At 41.9% G+C, this 27,958-nt stretch overlaps 1 protein-coding gene and 1 long non-coding RNA gene across 2 annotated transcripts in view; one reads left to right on the forward strand and one right to left on the reverse strand.

The window, feature by feature from the left end:
* Positions 1-27,958, reverse strand: part of LOC136627512 (phospholipid-transporting ATPase ID-like) — a 124,190-nt gene that overhangs the window by 15,659 nt on the left and 80,573 nt on the right. Inside the window, exons 5-21 of the mRNA XM_066602682.1 lie at positions 27,594-27,692; positions 27,199-27,260; positions 26,118-26,190; positions 23,277-23,347; positions 19,776-19,858; positions 18,980-19,138; positions 18,805-18,893; positions 18,113-18,309; positions 17,428-17,636; positions 16,843-16,886; positions 13,206-13,371; positions 12,202-12,390; positions 7,371-7,486; positions 5,348-5,512; positions 3,818-3,929; positions 3,029-3,134; positions 2,796-2,949 (exon numbers count right to left, since the gene is read on the reverse strand). Coding sequence (XP_066458779.1) covers positions 2,796-2,949; positions 3,029-3,134; positions 3,818-3,929; positions 5,348-5,512; positions 7,371-7,486; positions 12,202-12,390; positions 13,206-13,371; positions 16,843-16,886; positions 17,428-17,636; positions 18,113-18,309; positions 18,805-18,893; positions 18,980-19,138; positions 19,776-19,858; positions 23,277-23,347; positions 26,118-26,190; positions 27,199-27,260; positions 27,594-27,692 — 2,094 coding nt within the window. The remainder of the gene's footprint in view (positions 1-2,795; positions 2,950-3,028; positions 3,135-3,817; positions 3,930-5,347; positions 5,513-7,370; positions 7,487-12,201; positions 12,391-13,205; positions 13,372-16,842; positions 16,887-17,427; positions 17,637-18,112; positions 18,310-18,804; positions 18,894-18,979; positions 19,139-19,775; positions 19,859-23,276; positions 23,348-26,117; positions 26,191-27,198; positions 27,261-27,593; positions 27,693-27,958) is intronic.
* On the forward strand, positions 4,852-27,953 carry LOC136627514 (uncharacterized). Its single transcript, XR_010792798.1, has 3 exons — positions 4,852-4,984; positions 17,726-17,883; positions 27,620-27,953. It is a non-coding gene; the product is annotated as an uncharacterized lncRNA (long non-coding RNA).

Raw genomic sequence — 27,958 nt, forward strand, 5'->3', positions numbered from 1 at the left:
CTTAGTTGTGTGCGACCCGTGCAGTTGCAAAGGGCGCTGGCAACCAGTTTGTAGGGGGGCATCAGTCAGTTGAAGGCTGGGGGTGGTCACTCTCCTTACGTCCACCTGACCAGATAATCTTCTTCCTCCATGTGGCATTGTCTTGAGGAGCTACATGAATCATCCTTCTCCTAGCTCTGTCTCCTCCCTTCTGATGTTCTGTGTCATGGCTGTGAGCTAATTGGTACTCCATAGCACAATCGCTTAGTTCTGCTACTGTATTTAAGTTGAGCTTGATTGTGGTATTGTATGTATGTACTGAGGTTGGTTTGTGCTGTATTTAAGTTTAGAGTTTAGTTCTGGTGCTGTATTTATGTTGTGAGCCTTGTCCTGGCATTGTATTTATGCACTAAAGTTGGTTCATGTTGTATTTACGTTATGACTTTGGTTCTGGTGCTGTATTTGTGTTATAAGCTTGGATCTGGTGTATTTATGTACTGAGCTTGGTTCTCTTGCTGTATTTATGTTATCAGCTTGGTTCTGGTACAGTATTTATTAACTGAGGTGTTCTGTTGTGTGTATGCTGCCATCTTGCTACTTTATGCACAAGTAAAATACAGGCAGACTGCCTATCAGTACAATATAAGAATAGAGTTTTCTTCGTATATGGTTTTTGTCTTACGTCTGGGCAGGAGACCAAAAATAATTCAGTACAGGGGGCGATCTAACCTAAGGGTGGCACTAAATGCATCTAAAGAGCATGTCCTACTGCAATGCATTGTGAGAGATGTGGTGTAACATTTATAATTGTGATAGCTGCTACCTGAAATCCAGCTGCACTCTGCTGAGATCCTAAAATACATCACCAAGAAGTGCTGCAATTTAAGGGCTTATAGGAAGCCAGCAGGATTGTAAATGCAGCTTTGTAAGTGACTGGAGTATAAGAGATCATGGGACACAAGATCAGCACAAGATAAGTAAAGTAAAGTATTTACAGAATTACTGAACATTATATCTAAATGTAAACTGTGAAATCATCTTCAAAAGTGGAGTTATAGTGCAAAGTAAATATTTTCCCTGGCTGTAAACTAAGTTTCCATTTCCTCTCGATTACGGGTAGATTACCAGTTGGTGCCTGCTGTCTTCTATACACAATTCAGTATGTTACTCACAGAGAACTTCCTTTTCCTGCATATTTTTGGCTATTACCGATGGAGACTTTCACGTTTGGATAAAATACTGTCAATCAGAACATCTTAAGATGCTTCTTTGATCTCAGATTATGAGGAACGATACCCAAAATCAGCTACTGACACTGCAATATTGGTAATGATTGCTTCTTTATATGGGCATGTCACACAGTGCTGGGAGCCTGTACTGTTGAAGTGTATCCCTAATCTTACGGGATTCCACCTTAATAAGAGCGATATCTAGTTGACTATAGAACAGCACGGTCATCTAGAGGATTGTAGAACAGTACCGCCATCTAATGTTCTGTAGAACAGCACCCCGCATCTAATAAATTGTACAGTCGCACTAACATCTAATTAGCCATAGAACAGCACTATAATCTGGTGGACTTTAAAACACAATGGCCATCCAGCGGGCTGTAGAACAGCACCGCTATCTAGCAGTCTGTGGACCAGCATTACCATCTAGCGGGCTGTGGACCAGCACCACCATCTAGCAGGTCGTGAACCAGTGCCACCATCTAGTGGGTGGTGGACCAGCGCCACCATCTAGCCAGCTATGGACCAGCGCCACCATTTAGCGGGCCGTGGACCAGCGCCACCATCTAGCAGGCTGTGAACCAGCACCACCACCTAAGTGGGCTGTGGACCAGGCCCACCATCTAGTGGGTTGTGAACCAGCACCACCATCTAAGAGGGCTGTGGACCAGCACCACCATCTAGTGGGCCGTGGACCAGCACCACCATCTAAGAGGGCTGTGGAACAGCACCACAATCTAGCGTGCTATGGACCAGCACCACCATCTAGCGAGCTGTGAACCAGCACCACCATCTAAGTGGGCTGTGGACCAGCGCCACCATCTAAGCGGGCTGTGGACCAGCGCCACCATCTAGTGGGCCATGGACCAGCGCCACCATCTAAGAGGACTGTGGACCAGCACCACAATCTAGCGTGCTATGGACCAGCACCACCAACTAGCGGGCTGTGAACCAGCACCACCATCTAAGTGGGCTGTGGACCAGCGCCACCATCTAAGCGGGCTGTGGACCAGCACCACCATCTAGTGGGCCGTGGACCAGCGCCACCATCTAGCGATCCGTGGACCAGCGCCACCATCTAGCAGGCTGTGGACCAGTGCCAACATCTAGCGGGCTGTGGACCAGCACCACCATCTAGCGGGCCGTGGACCAGCACCACCATCTGGTGGGCTGTGGACCAGTGCCACCATCTAGCGGGCTGCGGACCAGCACCACCATCTAGGGAGCTATAAACCAGCACCACCATCTAGTGGGCTGTGGACCAGCACCAAAATCTAGCGGGCTGTAGAACTCTCCTTTTTACAAAAATACCTGTTCATTTCTGTAGACTACAGGATCAGTGATTTTCACAGTATCCAAAAACTGCAGCATTCTGCACCCAATGTGAAGCCCCCCTCCCCTAAATCTCACAATCTGTCTATGCGCTCACACACCAGACTGTGGCCATTGATGATGATTCCATATGTTTCTTCTCCATTCAGCTCCTCATCTGGAATCACTTGTGAGTTCTTGGAACATTTCTTTATCTGCACCCAATGTGAAGCCCCCCTCCCCTAAATCTCACAATCTGTCTATGCGCTCACACACCAGACTGTGGCCATTGATGATGATTCCATATGTTTCTTCTCCATTCAGCTCCTCATCTGGAATCACTTGTGAGTTCTTGGAACATTTCTTTATCTGCACGTTCACATCGTAATTGTCCATAAAAGAATCAGGATTCATCTTCCTCCGTGCCGTCCTGTGCACAAAAATATCTATATTAACATGAAATCCACCATCCATTCTGGTCATGTGATCAGATTGTAGCAGACCTATACCTCAGCTCCTCCTCAACCTCCTCTGGACTGGTGCCTCGAATGATGAAAACCTCCTTCATCTCATCTTGCAGCATGTTACATGAGTATCCGATGTTCTCAGCCGTTTCTGAGGAACAGAAAATGAAGATAAGATTACTAGGAAGGCAGAGACATTCCCTCTCAAGTGACTCTTAAATTCGAAATCTTCAGACGTGTTTCATAGACTTCACAATTTTGCCATTAGTATTGCCCATAGAGAGGGAGGCATGAGAGTACATAGAGGAAAGTGGACCTTGTAGTAAAAATGAAGACAAGGTCGTCATCTGGTGCTAGTTCACGCAACCAAAAGCCTACCACCGTGTTTGCTTTATACTCAATCTGTTTCCATTACCCAAAAGACGACTCCTGTACAGGTCAACACAAATGGCAAAACCAGGCCAAACTGAAATAGGGCCCCTTTTCTAGAGTTCCACAGCAACTGCCCGTCTATGTCCAGCCATATGGAATCCATATGGTACCAAGAATGATTCGTCTACAAAAGTTGATATATCACCCATGTAAAAGGGCCCTAAGGCCAGCATTGGTTTTCTCTGAGACACCATGGCCCTAGAGCTCTCTGCATAGTCTCCCCATATAGCTCCTATACAGCTATAAATACTTGTAGTTGGATCGTTTGTTAAATTTATGGACAAAGTCATAGGATATTTGAACTTCATACCTCATATGTTGACATTTTGTAAAGATGAAGGTCATATGAGATTGGACCCTCTATCATACAGAAAGCATTTACTCCTATCAACTTATCTATACCTTGTTTATCTCCGGTGAGCACCCATATTTTAATGTCGGCCTTGGTGAGGGTCTCAATAGTCTGAGGGACGCCATCTTGTAGCTTATCTTCTATAGCAGATGCTCCAATCAACTAAAATAAAGACAAAGCTTCAATAATGTTGAATTCATCTATATTCCAGTGAAGGGTCAATTTTTGTAAATTATACTGGGACCGAAAGAGACAGTTATATTAAATCCTGTTGGTCTTCTGTGCCAATGCCCCTCTGATCCACAAGTTTTGGGTCCGTTTTCAGCCATCTAAGGTGGCTGACACAATCTTTAGACTACCTAATCCCCATAGTGTTAGACTACCAATACACTACACTTGCTCTCTGATTATCTATCACTGCTCAGTGCTGGCCAATCAGACAGCAGAGCACAATGTGCATAGGGTAGCTATAACATTGCAGCTGCCATCTTCAACAGCTGAAACCAAGATCCCAAAACAGAGAAATGTAAGTACAATGGCAGAGAAGAACAGTAGTTAATATACCCACCAATGGGAAAAACTTTTCCTGAAACCCAAGGGTCGCTTTAAAGGGTGTGCCCATTTTTACAACTAAGTTTTAATTTTACTGCTCCAATGCATTTAAAATTAAAAAGAAAAAAATAATGAACTTTGCCCAAACTCTTGATTAACCCTTTCCAATCCAATTTGTATCCTGCTTTTCCTAGGGGGCTTATTCTTTTTCTGCCGTTATGCAACGGCGCTATATGCTGGCTAAAGTGAGTACTGCATGAGATGACATGTTGGATAGGCTCCGACAGCAGAGAGGCTGACAATATACAGTAAGAGCACCCCAACGGACATCTTCCAACATCAGAGCTGTACAGCCTTAAATCATAATGTCTTCAGATATCAGACAGTGGATTGGAAAGGGTTAAAAATGTCCAATTGTTTTAGGTCTACTGCTGCTATGCAAAACTATGTGTATCCATGGTTACAGACTGAAAACATGCTCTATAATTATATGATTGCTCTCTTCCCTCTGATTCCTTTTTTTACTATTTGTAGGTTATCAAGAAGGGGAAGGAGAAGAGGGTGCAGCGTCATATATGACTGTAGAATTGGACTGCACAGAGGTTTTTGGGGGTCAGTACCCATGGAGACATATGGTTTTGCATAGAAGCTGCAGGTATAAAATGGTAGGGTATTTTTAATTACATCTCTTTAAAGAAGTTGTTTATTTTTTTCATTTTAGATGCATTGAGGTAATAAAAATAATTTTTTGGCAAAAGTCTACACACCCTATAATATGACACTGAAGTGGACAGAACAAAAAATGTTTTTTTTCAGTACAGACACCACGACCTATGTCGAATTTGGTTAGCTAGTGATTTTCCAGTAATACAGCAGGACTGATTACATTCTCCAGACTATGTCTGGGCCAACTATGATTAAAAAATCTAGGAAAATATCCCAAAATTACAGAGCTATGAAGCCAATAGAAATAATCTGGATTTAGATGCAAAGCCCTAGAAAAGCTGTCTGAGCGTCATTACACAAACCTTCAGGTCTTTCTCAATCTCCTCATACAGAACAGCCAACTTCTCCTCGCGATTCTCTAGGGATGTACTTGCTTCGTGGTGCCGCTTCTTCCATTCAGTAAAGTAGGCCTCATCCAAATCCTTGTAGGCTAGAACCAGGGTGCGCAAACCTTCACCAGCGAACTCCTGAGACACAAACGCAATGGGAGACAGTGAGGAACGATAAAAGAACTCTCCTGATATGTCTGTTTTAGTAAAAGAGCACAAAAGAGTTAGTTCCTTCCACCAGCTATACCCCTCCAGTAGACACTAAGCTAAATCAGTTTGTACATAAGCAGTAAGAGAAACTAACCAGCATCAACCAGTACAGACTATATAAGAAGCAAATGGTGCCATGGAGGAACCAGAAATGACTGAGGACTCTTTCTGGCGACAGAGGTCATAGCCAGCAAGGACAAACAATTGGGTTGGTGTTGTGTCCCCCAAGAACATGACAAGAAATGGATTTTATAGCAAGTAACAAAAATCCTGTTCTCTCGTCCATGTCATTGAGGAACACAGCAAGACCTTGGGATGTTCCAAAGCAGTCCCCTAGGGATGGATAAAGGAAAAGGAGGTCAGCATGGACAGCATACCGGCATCTGCAGACCCAAGTAACTGGAGAGCCACAGCAGAGAATGCAAGGAAAGTCTGCCTTAGAGCTGAAAACAAAGTGTGGAGACTGGGAAAACCCTTATTACTAAGAAGGCCAAAGGGTTTGCTGAACTATCAGGAAAGAGTTTATTAGTCCAGCAAAATGACAGCTATACGGAAGAATGGTAACCCTGCTTTGAAGGTACCAGAAGATTGGCCATCTTCGGAAGGGAGAAGAAACATATCGACCTGTGTTTATGAGACCTTAAAAAGGTAACTTGGATGTGAGTGAAGACTCAGGACGACAAGATAGACTCGTGGGGACTAATGAGCTTGGCCGCCTAATCATTAGAATGTCCTGTTCAAAACTGACACGGGTGTCTCTCGCGCCAATGTGAACAGGGCCAGCAGGGGGGCAAATGAGCCCTTTGAAGAAAGAAGTGTATGGGTAGGTACATGAGGAGAGATAAGACAAGAGCTGCTTTAATGAAGGCCTTGAGGCCACTCTCATACAGGCGTTTTCAACCACGTTTGACAGCATTTTTAATGCACCCTATTATTGCAATGGGTTTTATGGTGCGTTAAAAAAGTCACGAAAATAGAAAATACAGTGTTAGTTTTAGCACACATTAGAAACGCTTGGCTAAAACACTAGTCTGAGAAGCCCCATTGAAATGAATGGAGGCTCAGTACAGTGTTTTCAGCGGGCGTTTGATATGCCCGCTAAACGCTGTATAAAAACACCTGTGTTATAGAGGCCTGAATGTTAGGGTTTGAGTTTTAAAGGGGTTGTACCTAGACCTACTACTATCACGAAAATGGGGACCTCATATCCTCCTCTTCTTATCACTGCATGCTTGTGGCACACTTGTTGGCTATCTCTGGCAGTCCCATTGAAGGTACCGCGCATTTGCAACCACTGCTCCATTCAACCTCCTCCTTACTGTGTGTGTGTGTGTGTGTGTGTGTGTGAAGGGGAGGGGGGGTGCAGTAAGCATGCAGTAAAAAGGAGAGGAGAACACAGGACCCCATTCTCAGGATCTGTGGAGGTCTCCCACCGATCAGACTTTAATCACCTATCCTGTAGATAGGTGATAAGTCAATCTTGGTACAACCCCTTTAAACTGAACTCTGGAGGAGATGGTAACCATTGGCATAACTTGCAGAAGAAAGCAGTCTTAGTGAAATGGTTAGTAAGAACACTATTCTGTGTGCCCTTTTTCATAGATCTGTTGACTTTGAATGCGCTGGTCTCATCCACAAATCGATCCAGAATAGTGCATGTGGCAACGTTTTCACAGAAAATCAGTAGGAAAACTAGAAGCTGAGTAAGTAAGTCAGATTAAGTATGCAAGAAAAGCCATCAAGGAAGAAACAGCCGAAGCCATTCACATCTATAACTAAAACTCACATTCAGATGGTCGGTGGTTATTTCCTTCAAGTCTTCACTAGAACGGTCAAGGAGTTCATACACAATAGTATCGGCTCCCTTACAGTACAAGGTCAGTCGGCCCTCCGGGCTCCGCACTGTGAGCAGAAGAGCAATGATTTACTTACTGTAGGACCTAAAAGCTCAACCGCACATCTAGTGTCTGATATTACACATCTCCACCATATCATACATGTTATACTCATAACAAAACAGACATATAGAACAAAACATCACTTAAATTAATTACATATATCATCATATACATCATACACATAACATTACACATTATACATCATGACTCCAAAGTGTATATCACACATCATATACATCAGGTATACATATCAGACACATAGAACTCACACATCTCTACAATATACATTTAAATCTCTTTCACCCAAAATTGCGACTTGAATTGGCCTTCTGGAAGAAGACGCCTATATACATGGGATGTAACCCCCCGCTCCCTCCTGCTGACTGCCGCTACTCACCGCTCCCCCGCGCCGGCAGCCAAACCTTTCATCTCGAGCGGGCAGGTACTCGCTAAAGGCAATGCTCGCTCGAGCAATTGCCTTTAGCGAGTATACTCGCTCATCTCTATTTATGACTCATTACATGGACACTTCACATCCATCATTTAGATCTAGGATGTCCTAATCCAAAACCTCTACCCCTTTCATCTTATATACAATCCTTAGTTCTATGGCTTTGGTTTACCTTGATGTAACATCACTTAAATTGTTGTTGTTCATTTATCTATGCCTGAGGAAGGAGCCTCTGAGCTTGGAAAGCTTGCAAATACAATTTTTCTGGTTAGCTAATAAATAGAGATGAGCGAACGCGTTCGTCCGAGCTTGCTATTCGTGCGAATATTAGGGTGTTCGGGATGTTCGTTATTCGTAACGAACACCATGCGGTGTTCTGGTAAATTAAACTTTCTTCCCTGAGACGTTAGCGCTTTTTTTTGGCCAATATAAAGACAGGGAAGGCATTACAACTTCCCCCTGCAACGTTTAAGCCCTATACCACCCCCCTGCTGTGAGTGGCTGGGGAGATAAGGTGTCACCGGAGTATTGAAATCTGCCCCTCCCGCTGCTCGCTATGGATGCATTCTATATGCGCTCAATGGGGCCAGCGGCAGCAGCGCTGACCCCATTGAGAACATATAGAAGACAAATCCTTCTTCTCTGGCACAGCTGTAACAGCTGTAGCAGAGAAGAACGATGTTTGCCCATTGAATTCAATGGAACCGGCAATACAGCCGACTCCACTGAATGCAATGGGCTGCCGGCGATCGCAGGATGAATGGTCGGAAAGGGGTTAAATATATAACCCCTTTCCTGCAATTCATCCAGAAATGTGTTACACTAAAAATATATACCGGCGTATAAGGCGACCGGGCGTATAAGACGACCCCCCAACTGTCACCTTATACGCCGGTAATACAGTGGAGCAAAGAATAAAAAGCATTACTTACGTTTTTAGATGATCTGCGGCGCTCCTGCAGGCTGTCACTCCCTCCTGGTCCACGGCAGACAAGCTTTCTCCACGAAAGACTTTAAATCCCTGCCTCCAGAAGCACATGTGCCTTCAGCCAATCACAGCCAATGACAATGATGTCATTGAATGGCTGTGATTGGCTGTGTTTCTGGAGGCGGGGATTTCAAGGCTTGAAATCCCCGCCTCCAGAAACACAGCCAATCACAGCCATTCAATGACATCATTGTCATTGGCTGTGATTGGCTGAAGGCACATGTGCTTCTGGAGGCAGGGATTTAAAGTCTTTCGTGGAGAAAGCTTGTCTGCCGTGGACCAGGAGGGAGTGACAGCCTGCAGGAGCGCCGCAGATCATCTAAAAACGTAAGTAATGCTTTTTATTCTTTGCTCCACTGTATTACCGGCGTATAAGGTGACAGTTGGGGGGTCGTCTTATACGCCCGGTCGCCTTATACGCCGGTATATATTTTTAGTGTAACACATTTCTGGATGAATTGCAGGAAAGGGGTTATATATTTAACCCCTTTCCGACCATTCATCCTGCGATCGCCGGCAGCCCATTGCATTCAGTGGAACATGCTGTATTGCCGCTCCATTGAATTCAATGGGCAAACATCGTTCTTCTCTGCTACAGCTGTTACAGCTGTGCCAGAGGAGGACGATCTTTATGCTGACAGTGGGGGGGGGGGGGGGCACTCTTGCCGCTATTGTGGCTTAATAGTGGGACCTGTGAACTTGAGATGCAGCCCACCATGTAGCCCCTCGCCTGCCCTATCCGTCACTGTGTCATTCCCATCACTTTCCTGAATTGCCCAGATTTTCACACATGAAAACCTTAGCGAGCATCGGCGGAATACAAAAATGTTCCGGTCGCCCATTGACTTCAATGGGGTTCGTTGTTCGAAACGAACCCTCGAGCATCACGGGAAGTTCGTTACGAATAACGAACACCCGAACATTTTGGTGTTCGCTCATCTCTACTAATAAACATATCAGGCCCATATTACTTTTGTCTTTTTTTGATACAGAGTGGGCCACAGAAAAGTAGCCCGCCTTTGATCCTGGCACCACTCGCTTTGAATTTCATAAATCTTGCTCATAGTATTTTCTCTGCAACCATGAATAGTTATTCTGGAAGGCTACGTGTGAAGTGCATCAATTAGGGAAATGTAAGCGGCCCTCACCGATAAGTAACCGGGTACAAAACCACCTGCTAAACAATGTATTCAGGGCTTGGTTCAGAAGTTGTGCCAAATCAGGTCTGTCGCAAACATGAAGAAACTGAGGACTCTATCAGTCCAGACACCTGAAGTCATCTATCATGTACACTTGACAGAAACTGCCCTTACAAAAGTGTCAAACAACCTCCCCATGGCTAAATCAAGGGCTGACTCCTCCCTACTGATCCTCCTCGATCTCTCCGCAGTATTCAGCACTGTTGATCACAAACTCCTACTCAGTATGCTTCGCTCTATCGGACTAAAGGACACTGCCCTCTCCTGGTTCTCCTCCTACCTATCTGAGCCGCTCATTCAGTGTCTCCTTTGCAGGCTCTACCTCCTCTCCTCTACTCCTTGCTTTTGGGGTCTCCCAGGGCTCGGTCCTCGGCCCCCTCCTCTTTTCCATCAACACAGCCCCTATTGGACAAACCTTCAGGAGATTTGGCTTTCAGCACTGTTTCTATGCTGACAACACCCAGTTATACACCCCCTCCTGTAACATCACAGAACTGTTCCTTCCGAATGCCATTGACTGTTTGTCCCCCTCACTAACACTCTGACCTAAAACTGACCTACTGGTGTTTCCGCCCTCTACTAACTGACCTCATCCTGACACCTCCATCTCAGTGTGTGGCACCACTATAACTCCCAGCTGCTGCCTTGGGGTTATATTTGACTCCGATCTTTCTCCAGAGCAGCACCAGTCCTCTGGAATGCGCTACCCAAAACTATCCGGGCAATCCCTGACTCACACAACTTTAGGTGTGCTCTAAAAACACACCTCTTCAGGGAGGCATATCATATCTCCTAAACTAAACCCCCCTTAACTCCACCTGAAAACATACTCCCTTTCCTACTGATTACGGCTAGCAGGGATTGCAATCTACCGCCCCCTACAGTAATACCGACTCGGTCACTACACGGCTTAATTTGACTATTGTCTATGTGTATAGCATCCCTCTCTCTCCACCTCGCCATACCGGGCACATCTCCAGCCCCTTTACCTTCTGTATCACCTTATTACTTGTAGTATGTAAGCTCGTTGGAGCAGGACCCTCACCCCTACTGCTTCCATCAATTGATTACTTCATGTAACCATGGTTTTGTTTCTTTTTCTGTTCCCCCTGTTTTGTAAGATCTGTGGACTATGTTGGCGCTATATAAATAAAGATTATTATTATTATCTATGACATTCAGCAACAGATTGCAAATAGCCCTCAAAAAAAAAACTTTGAAACTTTCCCAGCAAGTTGGTGTATTATGAATGACGTGTCAACGAGTGCTGAAATCTGTAACTCTGAAACCACAATGAATGACGTCTGCAGGAACTGGAAGAACTCGACAAAGCTAAACGTGTAAATATTGTACGCGGCCTCCAGCACTGACCAGATTGTTAGAGAACTTTTGGACCCATCACTGTGCTTTATGACAGGCGAAGTGTGGTTTCATTTATCATACCACATGAATTCACAGAATACGAGATACTGGTCTACAGGAGATCCTCACCCCTGACTCACAAAACAGCACTGCGTGACCAGAAAATTGGCGTTTGGTGTGTAGTGTCAGGAACACGAATAATTAACCAAATTTTCATTTAATCCACTGTGAATACCGCAGTTTATCTAGATATGTCTAAGCAGTTTTACAACCAACTAACACTAGAAGAAGCAATGTACTTCTTTTTCCAACAAGATGGGGCAACATGCCATACTGCCCATCACTCACTAACAAGGGTTTCATGAACTGTTTACGGAGTGAACTGTGAGCAGTGGTTGTGGCCTCCATGTTCTGTGGACTTGTCCACATGCGATATTGATTTGTGGAAAAATTTAACACAGAAAATGTACACCAATAATCCGCATACCCCGGATGAACTACACAAGAGTTCAAGAGTATTCAACATTACATAGATGTTTGTGGCAAAAAGTTTGACCAAAACAAAGCCCGAGACGCACCAAACCTTGAAGATGTGCAGAATTCATACATGCTTCTTGTGCCTATGTCTACATATGTCATCAAAACTGAGCAAAGCAATACAAATAAAGGCAGATATGCAGTGGATATGTGTCCTCTACTCCTCCGACCTCACAACTCACCAATCACTGACATCCTTTTGCGTTCATTGTTGAAGTCCAATATGGCCAATAAATTGTACACCTTGGTTTTTCCCATTTCTACCACTGTAATGGTTTCTGGAGTACGGGAGCGAAAGACGAAGCCAAAGTTCCTGGCGGCAGTGACCAAAGCCCCCTCATCTGGAGATTGTGCCTGGTAGACCAGTTCACCTGGGATGGACATATAAAGAGGAAAGTCAGTAGGATGAAATACACATATCCTAGTAAAAGACAGTACAGCGAAAGTTATTTATGGTGTCCCATACTGCCAATATGCAGTACATAAGGTCTAACCTCTTTCTTTATGTAGAGCAGCCAAATGGTACATGCAGAACAGTGGTGGAAAGAGTTCCCATTCTGCACCCTGCTCTACCCCTGATGTCTTGGTGCCAATTGTTTCCCATTGGCTTTAACAGGCATGAAAAATAGTGGCTTATTGCATATAGAAGGTGATGAATTAAACTGTCCCCCTTCCCCAGCAGGCAAAATAGTATAGCCTCCGAATAATGCTGTACTGATGCATCAATGGATTGGTTGAAAGAAAAAGGAAAAAAATATCTCACTCTCAAGATGGTGCCTGATAAGCATCAGACAGGGGGCTGCAAGGCAGGGAAGTGGCTGCAATACTCAAAGAAGAACTACAGAGTGTAACAAGCAATCAGGTGAGATGGGCAGACATGGAAAAATGCATTTTTGGTGGAGTTGCAGAACTGAGAATTTAGGAGAGCTCTTTTAATGCTCTGGGCTCCTCCAGGCTTCTAAACTACATATAGTTGGCATGGATGTGGCAGATATACCATGTTCTAATATATAGTTATATATAGTCTGTACCTAGGGAAGGACTTCTCATAGTATCAGGGAGTTGCCATAAAATATTGCTGTATTTGCAAACACTTTTTCATATTTAACAAATAAAATAGTGATCTGTATATATCCGCAGGTGGTCAAGAGTAATGTAAACCAATCACCTGCAGCCCGCGACTCACCTGGTTTTTTCTCCTCGGACATCGCCGTGTGACATAAAGCCAACAGCCGGAAGAACTCGTGTGTGGCTTGGTCTCCTATTTTTACTGATTCCACCAATTTGTGATCGTGAAAGTAGAACTTGGGATCTGCTAGAGGGTTGTAGGAAAAATCCACCCTTTCTGTGTACTAAGATATGGAAGAGATGGCTTTATTAGAAGTCTGAAGATTGAAGATGTCTCGGTGATTGACCAATATAACACAAAAAGTGCAATGGAGGTGAACTCTGAAAACACGTATGCTGGGAATCCCATAGATCAAGCCTTTTTGGAAACCCAAATAACCCATCTGTATTTGAACCTCTGTTATGAGTCAGTGGATCCACCATGTAGCATATCCTACATACTATTGTGGCTTCCGTTATACAGGGTTATTACAAATGATCTTCCTGATGTGAAACCCTCATAACTCACGTTTAATGGCACTCAGATACATAAATTTGATCTCAATTGTAACAGTAACTAAAAAATTTTTATTTAGCAAAACTAACAGTAAGATGTCCTTGTCGCCCAACGAATCACAGCGCAGCTTTCATTTTTCAAGCTGTTGAAGTAGAATGCAATCTGCCTTGTGATTGGTTGCCATTTAGACAGTTTTGTTAAATGAGGCCCAAAACGTTTTATTCTGCCCTAGTCATTGCTAAGGGGGTCTGAGAGAAAATGGCTGCCGACAAAGACAGGAGAGCCTTTTGTGTCTTTTATTTTCATGTCTAGCAGTCTGTTATTAGTGGCCAACCTCATTTTTTAAACAAAGTGTTGTGAAGATCCACCCAGTTGGCACACAGTCTGTACAGTATGTGGTACTCCAATTTTAAGGAAAAGTTTGTATCATCGGTCCGTCCACCAGTAAGCGTGGAAACAGTGGTGCGTGTCTGTGCAAGTTGACACCAAGTCCTCAGAAATCCGTCATCAAACAAGCAGAGAATTGGACACCCCACCGCCGACTGTGTGGAAGATTCTTTGCAAACAATTGCAACTGTTACAGGCTATAAAACCGGATGACAAAGTGAGACGCTCTTTCTGCGAGAGTAATGGAAAACGATGGTTTCATAGAATCTTTAGTGTTTACTGATGGAGCCACCTTCCACCTTTCGGGCAACAAACGTAATGTCAGAATCTGGGAAGACCCACATGCCTATGTGGAGCATATGAGCGACTTCCCCAAGGTGAATGTGTTTTGCGCTATAACCTGTAAGAAAGTGTGCGGCCCCTTCTTTTTCCAGGAGGAAACAATCCCAGGGTTTTTGTACCCAGACCCCACTGATATGGCTTCTTTCGCAGCTGGGACAGGAAATCACAGACCTTTTCTTCCAACAGGATGGGGCGCCCTTTCCACACACTTCATAATGAAGTCAGAATTGAGCTCAGTAGGTGACAGATGGATTGGCCGTGCAGGTGGTGAAGATAGTGAACTTCTTCCTCAGCCTCCACGTTCTCTGGACCTTGCGCCTTGTGATTTTTTTCTCTTGGGAAATGTTAGAGATAAAATCTACATGCCACCTTTACCATCCACCACGTATGATCTGCGAGGACGCATCACAGAAGCCATTGTATCAGGCAATCGTGATACGCAACAATGTGTATGGCAAAAACTTGACTACAGGCTCGATGTGCGTCCAGTGAGAAGGGGGCCACAGTGATCCCCCTGATGTGGAAAACATTTTTGATGTTCCTGTTTCCAGTGATATCACATTTATATGTCTGAGTGTCATTAGGTGTGAGGGTTTCAAATATGGAAGATTATTTGTAATAATAAATAATTTGTAATAAACAACTCTGATGTGATCCAAAGCCTTAAAGCAACTTTCCAGTTCCGGGGCAAAATGCTGTCCAGGGCCTGGAAAGGGTGTTATATCATCTCCTGTTGCCCAAGGATCTGCTTGTTCCGAGCCCTGTTTTTGCTTGTCCAAGACGGCATCCCCATCTTCTACCGTAACACTGAGCAATTGCCGTATCTCTCAGAAAAGTTGCTGAAGTATATAAACAACAGTAATATTTGAAAGTTCCTCGTTAGGGGGATCCCCATGCAAATTTGTTTGCAAGACAGTGACTTTACACCAAATGCCTTTAGATCAACCAGTAACTATTTTTAGGTGAGCTGAATCAAAATAACTAGCAATTAGTGAGCAAAATATCACTCATCACCCTGTTTGCCACCATGTTTACATGGAAGGACTGTCATTGGCATTCGCTGTTTCGAGCAATAATCTGGATGATAGTTGGCCTATGTAAAACCACCCTTAGACTACAAATGCACTACACCTGCTCACTGATTGCCCAGCGCTGCTAACATGATCAGCGCTGGAAAATCACAGAGAGGCGCTAACTCAAACTACTGATGCCCAGTGAGCATTAGGTAGTTAGAAGACTATGGCATCCATCTTGGACAAGCAAAAATGGGGCCCAAAAGCAGTGTTTCTTCAGGAGAGTGCTGCAGAGTACTAATGGCAGGTAATGTAACACCCCTCCTTCAGTTCCTGGATTAAATGTTATTTTGGAACGGGGGGGGGGGGGGGGTCGATTTAAGCTAATATTTTGCTTAGTTAAATATCTGACATGTAACATATCACTTATTAGGTCAGAACCCAATCTAGTGAGCAGATTCCAGAGGTGATAAATTCCTGATTAGACTGCTAAATCTCAATTAATATCAACCTCTATTAAATGAACCAAAGATTGTACTTATCTAAACCCAACTCTCAGCTTTCTATGTATCATAGCACTTGGTACTACTTAAATGAAAAAAAAAACATAGTAAAAAAAAAAATTTAAATTAATCTAATATTGGACAGTCCTTTTCCTATAATGTCGCTGGGCAGCTAGCTCTGCTACTTTAGTTGAGTGTTCAAGGTCTGGTGTAATGGTGTCAGGTAAACACTTCCTAGCATGCAAATCGCTAGAGCAAGTTCTGTATACACACTGAACTCACAGGAAATGTTTGGAGACTGCAGCTCTGAAGCCTGTAGAATCGTGAATGCAGCTCCATGTACATATATAAATTGAAACAAAGGTTTGGTACCGTGTTAGCCAGCAAGAGAAACCAAGTAATCTTGTAGGTATGATCCATGTCTGTGCCTTGTCATAAGTATGTATGTTATAAGTGTGTATAAATATGCATGCCTCTTCAGATCCAATCCATTAGCCTGAAGAAGTACCCTGCGTTGGTACGAAAGCTCGCTATTATTACATCATGTATTTTTGTTAGCCATTAAAAGGTATCATATCTACAAGATTACGTGGTATATAAATCGAAAAATGGTGTTCAATAGGTGGATGTACTATTTAACAACAGTGAATATTTCCTTTTAAAATTTAAAGGAGTTTTCCAGACAGCACCAGCTATCAGTGCCAGGCTACACCAGGGTTGGAGTGGATACTACTGCTCCGACCCGTTTGTAGAGGCCGGCGCTCATAATAGCAGGCTGGGGTCCTTTTGATTTCAATGGGATCTGCACCTGCAATTATGAGCATCGGCCACTAAAAAGAGGTCGGAGCAGTAGCATCCACTCCAGCCCCAATGTAACCTGGCACTGACAACCAGCACTGTCTGGAAAACCCCTTAAAATATTGGTTTTAGTAATATTTCCCACATAATCCCTACCTCATTTATTTCTAGCCTGTTCCCAGCGTAGTCAAATACATCACCTGTAAGTAGAAAACAAAAGTGTTAGCACTAGCAATGTAGAGGAGATATCTAAAACAAACAAGATGGTGACTCAGTGTAGAGTTCTGAAGGACTACAAGGCTGTACTTTGTAAACATGGGGGAGCAAACCATTAATCAGCAGACACTAAACTAGGAGACAATCCTTTTTTCCCCACAATCAGGAACCATGAATTCAAAAAGGGTTATGAAAGTGGCCAATTTTGTGTTTCTAAAGTAAAATTACTGGAGGTACTTTTGTAGGATGTGTTTGTTAAATAAGGCTGCCTGACAACCGCATGACTTCCTGTAAGAGTGACAGCCTTTCAGAACTTGTCACTAGATGTAGCAGTGACTTATTTATAGGGGATGCAGAGGGCCTTGACTCACAGAAGACCCACAAGGAGAAAAAAAGCAAAACAAGGTAGAAAAGTTGCCAGAACAAAAAGTTATGTAAGATCTATATACTACTTCTTACCAACCAGTGTGTTTATACCTGAGGTTAAGCTGATAGAACCATACCAGACTGCTCAATCCTACTCACCGTACGAAATGCCATTTATAGAACATTTATTGAAGGTCATGATGTTCTGGGTCAGAGTCCCGGTCTTGTCAGAGAAGATGTATTTGATCTGTCCCAGCTCCTCATTAAGTGTGGTGGTGCGAGCCTCTGCTGGAGTGTCCTTCTTTGGATAATACATCTTACGGTCCCAATTGATATAGAAGCTGTTCCCAAGACGAATGATTTCAACACTGAGGACAAACAAGAATCGAGAAAGCGTGAAAAGCAGTGCCAAAATTGACAACTAATGTTTTTGTTTTTCTTGTGGTCACTTTTTCAGAATAGAAAATCGCCAATATCTTTGAAGGTCAAAGACAGAAGTGGGAGAGAGAGAAGCTGCAAAGGAAATACCTACTGAATCCTCAACCTGCAGCTACTACACAAGCATCATGTGAAGGAAAGGAGGTCTTAACAAACAAAAATCAGCCAATAACAAAGGTTTTTATTTAACTTCCTCATTTACACATCAAATGTCCATGATAACCCCCTCAAATAAGTGAAGAGAAAACATAGTAATGTCTGCAGAGGAGCTCTTCTGTTCCAATGAAATACATGAATGGCAGACACATCACGGAATATCAGCTCACGCAGAGATAGTGGGAAGAGATACAAAATCATCTAGAAGTGTTTGCTATAGATAGAGAAGTTTAGTAGATAAAAGTCCTACCTGACATAGAGGGAGATTGGCACCACAGTATTGAGGATAATGACATAAGACCAAAACATGAGGAACCCAGAGAAGGCTGCGTTGTCGACACCTTCTGGCCATGGAAGATACACTTGAAAGTAATATCCCTGTTTGCTTTCCCAAATTCCATTCCCGATAGCCAAGATAATGCACATGAATGCTAAAAACCCAAAGATCTGTAAAAAAAAAAAAGGGAAAAAATTTGAATCTCTTTTCATGTATGGACATAGAATACATTTTTTTAGAATTTTTTAGTGGTTAATGTGTTGCTTCATATTCCAGTACTAACTTTAAAGGAGTCTTCACATGACTTAAAATTGCTTCACAACCACTTTGTCATTCCTGGTTGCTGTTGACCAAGCCATGTGACTGCTGCAGCCAATCACTGGCCGTAGCAGTGGCCTTCTATAACTAGTGATTGGCTGAAGAAGTCACATGTCCTGGTCAGCAGCAACCAGGAAGGAAAGTGATTGGTAAGTAATTTTAAGTCATGTGAAAACCACTTAAAAGCAGATAAATTCTCTATATTATATACATATATGTGGATGTCAGTATATATGCAATGCGTTCAGTATGCCTAGAGGAACCATTGCCTGTGACAGCATCGTAAAATATAAATTTTCACCTATTTGTAATTAATGTATCTGAGCATCTTGTTATAATTAACATACCCAGAGAACAAGGATATTCATAAGCCGGTCAATGCTGGTCCTTTTTAGTGTTGTCCGACCACTGTTCTGCATCAGTTTTGTGTCAGGACCTAAAATGAGGACAATTATGTTAATGATCAGATGTTCATGTCTGCTTATAGGAAATTCTCCAAGGGCTTTATAGCTATTAACTGACCTGCAAAGATGACCATCCCAAAGCACCACTCTGTGTTCCTAATAGTGCAGCCACGTAGCAAGATCTTTCCATTGTCTACAGCATATTTTTCTCCCTTGTAGGTCAGGGTCCCGGTGAAGGTGTCCAGTCTGTTATTGGGGGCCTCACATGCAATTTCACCTATGAGAAGATTTAGTAGAATAATTAAATCTCAATTTAAAACTGGGATAGATGTAGTTAATACAAATATCTTCAATACTTGTACTTTTGTCCTATATTGACACTTGCGACATCAGAAATATCTTCAAAGATACACAGTAAATAACATAGAAGTAAATGCCAACAGCCAACTTGATATTCCATGTATCAGAGACAATAGGACTGTTGCTTCAAGCAACTTGCTTGTTAATTGGGGCTGGCCTGCCTTTTTAGATAGGGATTAGAGATGAGCGAACGTACTCGTTTAGGGCGATTTCGCAATCGAGCACCGCTTTTTTCGAGTAACTGACTACTCGGGCGAAAAGATTCGGGGGGCGCCGGGGGTGAGCGGGGGGGGGATAGAGAGAGCTCCCCCCCCCCGCTCCCCACTGCTACCCCCCGCTCCACCACTCCGCCCCCCGAATCTTTTCGCCCGAGTAGTCAGTTACTCGAAAAAAGCAGTGCTCGATTGCGAAATCACCGTAAACGAGTACGTTCGCTCATCTCTAATAGGGATGCAACCCAATGTATAAGCTATAGCATGGGATGTTACCATGTGTCATTACATACTGTCTATATAGCCTCTGCTTAAAACTGAATTAGCACATAAGTGACATACCATCAAACTGCGAGAGATCTGTCAGGTTCTCTCCGAGGTCTCCTGTTATTGTGAGAGCCTGCTTCACCTTCAGATTAGTCTCTCTGGAAGAAGATACATAAAAACTGAAAATTAAGAACTTAGATATGAGTTATGGAACTCTGCACTATTTGGGGTTTCCTGGAACGTTTAGATAATACTAGAATACCATACATGAACAAAAATTAAATTTCTATACCACTGACTTCAGTGGGCAACAATATAACTACTATAATACCGCTACTTATGTACAAGAATATAACTACTATAATATTGTCCCCTATGTACAAGACTATAACTACTATAATACTGCCCCCTATGTACAAGAATATAACTACTATAATACTGCCCCCTATGTGCAAGAATATAACTACTATAATACTACCCCTATATACAAGAATATAACTACTATAATACTGCCCCCTATGTACAAGAATATAACTACTATAATACTGCCTCCTATGTACAAGAATATAACTACTATAATACTACCCACTATGTACAAGAATATAACTACTATAATACTGCCCCCTATGTACAAGAATATAACTACTATAATACTGCCCCCTATGTACAAGAATATAACTACTATAATACTGTCCCCTATGTACAAGACTATAACAACTATAATACTGCCCCCTATGTACAAGAATATAACTACTATAATACTGCCCCTATGTACAAGAATATAACTACTATAGTACTACCCCTATATACAAGAATATAACTACTATAATACTGCCCCCTATGTACAAGAATATAACTACTATAATACTGCCTACTATGTACAAGAATATAACTACTATAATACTACCCCTATGTACAAGAATATAACTACTATAATACTGCCTCCTATGTACAAGAATATAACTACTATAATACTGCCCCCCTATGTACAAGAATATAACTACTATAATACTGCTCTCTATGTACAAGAATATAACTACTATAATACTGCCCTCTATGTACAGGAATATACCTACTATAATACTGCCCTCTATGTACAAGAATATAACTACTATAATACTGCCTCCTATGTACAAGAATATAACTACTATAATACTACCCCCTATGTACAAGAACATAACTACTATAATACTGCCCCCTATGTACAAGAATATAACTACTATAATACTGCCCCCTATGTACAAGAATATAACTACTATAATACTGCCTCCTATTTACAAGAATATAACTACTATAATACTGCCCCCTATGTACAAGAATAGAACTACTATAATACTGCCCCCCATGCACAAAAATATAACTACTATAATACTGGCCCCTATATACAAGAATATAACTACTATAATACTGCTACCTATGTACAAGAATAAAACTACTATAATACTGCTCCCTATGTACAAGAATATAACTACTATAATACTGCCCCCTATGTACAAGAATATAACTACTATAATACTGTCCCCTATGTACAAGACTATAACAACTATAATACTGCCCCCTATGTACAAGAATATAACTACTATAATACTGCCCCTATGTACAAGAATATAACTACTATAGTACTACCCCTATATACAAGAATATAACTACTATAATACTGCCCCCTATGTACAAGAATATAACTACTATAATACTGCCTACTATGTACAAGAATATAACTACTATAATACTACCCCTATGTACAAGAATATAACTACTATAATACTGCCTCCTATGTACAAGAATATAACTACTATAATACTGCCCCCCTATGTACAAGAATATAACTACTATAATACTGCTCTCTATGTACAAGAATATAACTACTATAATACTGCCCTCTATGTACAGGAATATACCTACTATAATACTGCCCTCTATGTACAAGAATATAACTACTATAATACTGCCTCCTATGTACAAGAATATAACTACTATAATACTACCCCCTATGTACAAGAACATAACTACTATAATACTGCCCCCTATGTACAAGAATATAACTACTATAATACTGCCCCCTATGTACAAGAATATAACTACTATAATACTGCCTCCTATTTACAAGAATATAACTACTATAATACTGCCCCCTATGTACAAGAATAGAACTACTATAATACTGCCCCCCATGCACAAAAATATAACTACTATAATACTGGCCCCTATATACAAGAATATAACTACTATAATACTGCTACCTATGTACAAGAATAAAACTACTATAATACTGCTCCCTATGTACAAGAATATAACTACTATAATACTGCCCCCTATGTACAAGAATATAACTACTATAATAATGTCCCCTATGTACAAGAATATAACTACTATAATACTGTCCCCTATGTACAAGAATATAACTACTATAATACTGCCTCCTATTTACAAGACTATAACTACTATAATACTGCCCCCTATGTACAAGAATATAACTACTAGAATACTGCCCCCTATGTACAAGAATATAACTACTAGAATACTGCCCCCTATGTACAAGAATATAAATACTATAATACTGTCCCCTATGTACAAGTATATAATTACTATAATACTGTCCCCTATGTACAAGAATATAACTACTATAATACTGCCTCCTATGTTCAAGAATGCCACTACTATAATACTGCCCCCTATGTACAAGAATATAACTACTATAATACTGCCCCCTATGTACAAGAATATAACTACTATAATACTGCCCCTATGTACAAGAATATAACTACTATAATACTACCCCCTATGTACAAGAATATAACTACTATAATACTGCCCCCTATGTACAAGAATATAACTACTATAATACTGCCCCATGTGTACAAGAATATAACTACTATAATACTGCCCCTATGTACAAGAATATAACTACTATAATACTGCTCCTATGTACAAGAATATAACTACTATAATACTGCTCCTATGTACAAGAATATAACTACTATAATACTGCCCCCTACGTACAAGAATAGAACTACTATAATACTGCCCCCTACGTACAAGAATAGAACTACTATAATACTGCTCCTATGTACAAGAATATAACTACTATAATACTGCCTCCTATGTACAAGAATATAACTACTATAATACTGCCCCCTATGTACAAGAATATAACTACTATAATACTTCCCCCCATATATAAGAATATAACTACTATAATACTGCCCCCTACGTACAAGAATAGAACTACTATAATACTGCCCCCTACGTACAAGAATAGAACTACTATAATACTGCTCCTATGTACAAGAATATAACTACTATAATACTGCCTCCTATGTACAAGAATATAACTACTATAATACTGCCCCCTATGTACAAGAATATAACTACTATAATACTGCCTCCTATGTACAAGAATATAACTACTATAATACTGCCCCCTATGTACAAGAATATAGCTACTATAATACTGCCCCCTCCTATGTACAAGAATATAACTAATATAATACTGCCTCCTATGTACAAGAATATAACTCCTATAATACTGTCAGATAATATAAGACTGCTCGTGATTTATGGAAGACCATCACTTACCCATCCAGCTCAGCAGTCTCGGTGTACACCAGGCTGTTGGGTTCGCTGCTGGAAAGTAACAGCAAGTCTGCCTAAACACAAGAGAGCAGTGAGACCCCTCCATGCTGGGACCAGGGTCATTACATACTAGAAGCATTAATTACACGTCTTGTCTCTGTATATTTTATATTCCCAGACTGGACTACATCAGAAGACATAATATGTAAAATGAGGACAGGCAGGATGTGCCGCAGGCAGGAACAGCCCTGGAGAGGCACCAATCTCAATCATGTTATTGTTACAAAGTAACACAATCAAATCCAGATATTAGATAATCACGTATGGAAGAAACCAAAGCACACAATGGAGTCATACGTCATCCATTATCCAATAAATATCTCTATTATAAAAAAATCTATAAAATTTTTTTTTTTTTTAAAGCAATCAAATAAATTAAAAAACGACACATATACCAGTTCACCAATGCGGAGCTGAAATTGATGGTTAATTACATATTAATATATAGCGATCATAAATATGTCTGCCTCATGCATAAAAGAGGCGTCACTGCGTACCGATAAAGTAACCCAAAATGTGTAATAATACAGAACACAAAATATAATCTGTGCACTAAAGCGATGCCAGAACATGCTGCCCCCAGACCGATCATGTGACCCCACACACACATTGCTTGCCCACATGAATAGATCCCACCGCATGCAAGTAAGCTAGCAGCATCAGATATTAGTAAAACCTATCATAAATATGCTTGTCACATGCAAGTAATGGCACCACATGCAACCGGCCAAACACCTCAACAGGACTTATTTCCTCTATCTCTCCACCTCATAGCAAAGTGTACTTAACCCCTTAGTGACAAAGCCCTAATGTCCAGCTAACTTTTCAGTTTGTTTCATTATTGCATTCCAGGAGTCATGACTTATTAATTTTTCTGTTAATGTTAATGGGCTCGTGTCTGCGGGTCAAGCTCTATTTTTTAATGGCATAATTTTTGGATTATTTAAGTCACTGCAAGCGGCAAAAGCTAAATAAACGGTCATTTGGGGGTGATTAAAGTTATGAGCTTACTATCAAATAGAATTTATCATTTACTAAGCTGTGGCCGGCCCTCATCTACAGAAAGTTAAAACAGTTGTTATGTGTTCATTCATCATGGGACATTGAACACTGCTGGCTGGGAGGTCCCTGCAGTCTTAACAAACTGCTAATATACCTCACAAATATGTAAATAAATGTTTCTGAAGATTCCTAACACTGAAATAATGATCACAGGGGAAGAGATGTTTCCCCAAGTGATAAATGGCTGATAAAAGAGAACAATAAATTGTATTGACTTGCATGGGAAAGATAGAAAAGCTAAGTTTAATAACCCTTTAAGGGTGACTACCCACTGGAGTTTTTCTTTCCCTGCGAAATTCGCAGCATTTTCTTTTCTGCATGAGTCTATGGGACTTGTAATGTTAAAATCGCAATCGCGCAAAATCGCAATTTACCACGAAATCGCGATTTTGCGCAATCGCGATTTTAACAATACAAGTCCCATAGACTCATGCAGAAAAAAAAACGCTGCGAATTTCGCAGTGAAAAAAAACTGTAGTGGGTAGTCACCCTTAGGCCGCTTTCACACGGGCTAGAAAATTCACACGATTTTGTAGTAATGCGACAGCGCTACAAATCGCATGTATGTGAAACCAATGGTTTCCAATGGGTTCCTTCACATTAGCCATGTTTTGTCTGATGCTATGTTGCTAGAAAAAAAAAATTGTGGCATGCTGAATACTGCCGGATTTGCGATGTTTTGTAGCCCATGTTTCCCTATGGAACCTCCTTGTTCATCACAACGCATAACACGTACTTGCTATTTTCGTGCTATGCAATAACAATAATAATAAACTTTATTTGTATAGCGCCAGCATATTCCGCAGCGCAATACATTTTTAGCATTAGAAACTCCTATTGACTTTCTCATGATAAAATTGCGCAATTCTATCCTCACTAAAATCAATGGTAGCAGCGACGTGATGCAACATATTTCCCAAGAAAAAAAGCATTACTGACGCTACAAAATCGAGTGTACAAAGATATCGTTATCACCCGTGTGAATGAGGCCTATAGGGAACCTGTCACATCCCCACAGCAACATATACTAAATTATAGTGCTGTTAGGGACGTGACAGGGAGCCAGCTGATGTATTTTTTATACTTACCCGCTCCCTGGATCCAGCGGTGTTCCCTCTGAAGTCCTGGCGGTGCGCGAAAATCTGACTCTTTGGAGAGTCCTGTGCACGTGCTCTCCTATACAAGTCTAAGGGAGAGCACTCACATGGGACTCTCTAAACAGTCAGATTTTCGCGCACCGCCAGGACTTCAGAGGGAACACCGCTGGATCCAGGGAGTGGGTAAGTATAAAAAATATATTAGCTGCAGGGGCGTAGCTAAAGCCTCATGAGCCATCTTGGGGCCCCCCAGCTTCTCTTAACCCCTTTATGCAGATGCGTAAATTGAAGCTCCTGGACCCCAATGCAAAACCTGTAATAGGGCCCCCAACTATAATGCTTTATTCATAGTACTAGGCTCCGTATATGGAAAAGATAGGCCTTATGGGCCCCTTAGGGCTGATGGGCCCGGGTGCAACTGCATCCCCTATAGTTACGCCAGTGATCAGCTGGCTCCCCGTTATGTCCCCTAACAGCACCATTACTTAGTCTATGGTGTAAGGGGGATATGACTGGTTCCCTTTAAGAGTAGAGACGTTGAGAATTAGGTGGTGATAAGGAACTTGAGTGCTGAATGCAGGACACGTAATCTAGAACGAATATGAATATAAAACATGAAACTTACCGTCACAAAGTTGTTATTTTCCAGTTTTATGATGTCGCCCACCTGCACTTTCATCCATTTCTCTTTTGTAAACCTGAAGGAAAAGTAATTAAGTGACAGGAAATATGCAAAGGAGCAATCCGCTGGTGGCTGCGGTGCTACGGAGAAGAGCATTTTATTACGTCTTACTTGACATTTGCTTGGCTGATTGTTTTTGCAGAATGAGATTATTAACTTCCATATATATGACTAGCGGTGGCACAACATGATCACACTGACCAATCAGAGCACTTTTACTTTATTCTGTAATGTGTTTCTGTTATATTAGGATTCAGGGGAGGGGAATTCAATAAGGGATGCATTAGTGCACAGCTATGACCAGGGACTCCAGCTTTGCTGTATTGTATGTTGGAGTCTGAGGCAGTCTGACATCCATCTACTCTTTCATCAGAGGCTGAGTTTGCTGCTTTGTTCTTCCCTATACTTTAACCCGCTACTTTGCTTGTTCCGATTGGTTGCTGTGTAGAGATGAGCGAGTATACTCGCTAAAGGCAATTGCTCGAGCGAGCATTGCCTTTAGCGAGTACCTGCCCGCTCAAGGCGAAAGGTTCGGGTGTCGGCGCGGGGAGTGGTGAGTACCGGCAGTCAGCAGGAGGGAGCGGGGGGGGGGGGGGGGGGAGGGAGAGAGAGAGATCTCCCCTCCGTTCCACCCCGCTCTCCCCTGCAGCTCCCTGCCCGCCGCCGGCACCCGACCCTTTTGTCTCAAGCGGGCAGGTACTCGCTAAAGGCAATGCTCGCTCGAGCAATTGCCTTTAGCGAGTATACTCGCTCATCTCTATTGCTGTGTCTAAGCAAAAGCTCAACAGGGACAGAACAATGATAAAGTAGAATCAATTAAACCACTAGTGAGAAAAAGATCATCACCAGGTAGCTACAATACATGAAGGAGGGGAAAATGACTCAGGAAGGTGGTGGAGCCTGGACATTTGCTTTACAGCTTCAGGCTGAAGTGCATGTTGGGTAATATACTACTATGTGTGCTGTTACAGAAATGCAATGTGATCAAAAGTTTCCAGACTGATAAAAGTTGGCGACCACTTACCCTCCTTTACTAAGTACTTGGACTGTCCGATTATTGACTTGATTGTCACTTTTGTGCCGATACTGAAATACGAAAGGAGGTTTGTACAGAAGTACTTAGGAAATACACATGCAAGTTGAGGAAAGTAAGAAAAAAACTTTACAACAAAGTTTTATTAACCACCCCCCCCCCCCCCACCCTCGACACCAGCTCTGACCCCTGCAAGCAACTAGCATAAATTGCAACACATTACAGATTTTCCAATTTTCTAGTTTTTCCTACATTCATATAACATGGGAGGTTGAATATCAGAAGTCCAAAGTCAGACATTTATTTTTTGGGATTGTCATTTTACCATTTAATATTAACTTTTCAAATTACATTAGAAATTACACAAATTTATGAGATCGTCTTACAAAGTCATCGGTGGCATCTTTTACAGCAGACACGGCAAGCACCAAAACCAATGGGACTACTGTAGTGAACCAGGACAGGGAAGACACCTGAGGAATGAGCTGAAAGAGAAAAATACCAGATTTATAACTCTGTGCGTAGAGCGAATACAGGTAGCACATTCTGATGGGCCTAAGGACTGTTTGGTGAAACTACCATCACTTACTGTTGCTTCCAATGGACTGAGGCATGACTCCGTTTGACAACCTTTCAAATGGCCTTGTGGACTCTATTGATTGACTGATATATACCAGGTAATCAGATTAGAACTTATCATATCTCTGTTCTACTGGTAATAAACTCATTTTTAATCCATAACAACTCCTGA

This window comes from Eleutherodactylus coqui, chromosome 5, assembly GCF_035609145.1.
Source record: "Eleutherodactylus coqui strain aEleCoq1 chromosome 5, aEleCoq1.hap1, whole genome shotgun sequence".
NCBI lineage: Eukaryota > Metazoa > Chordata > Amphibia > Anura > Eleutherodactylidae > Eleutherodactylus > Eleutherodactylus coqui.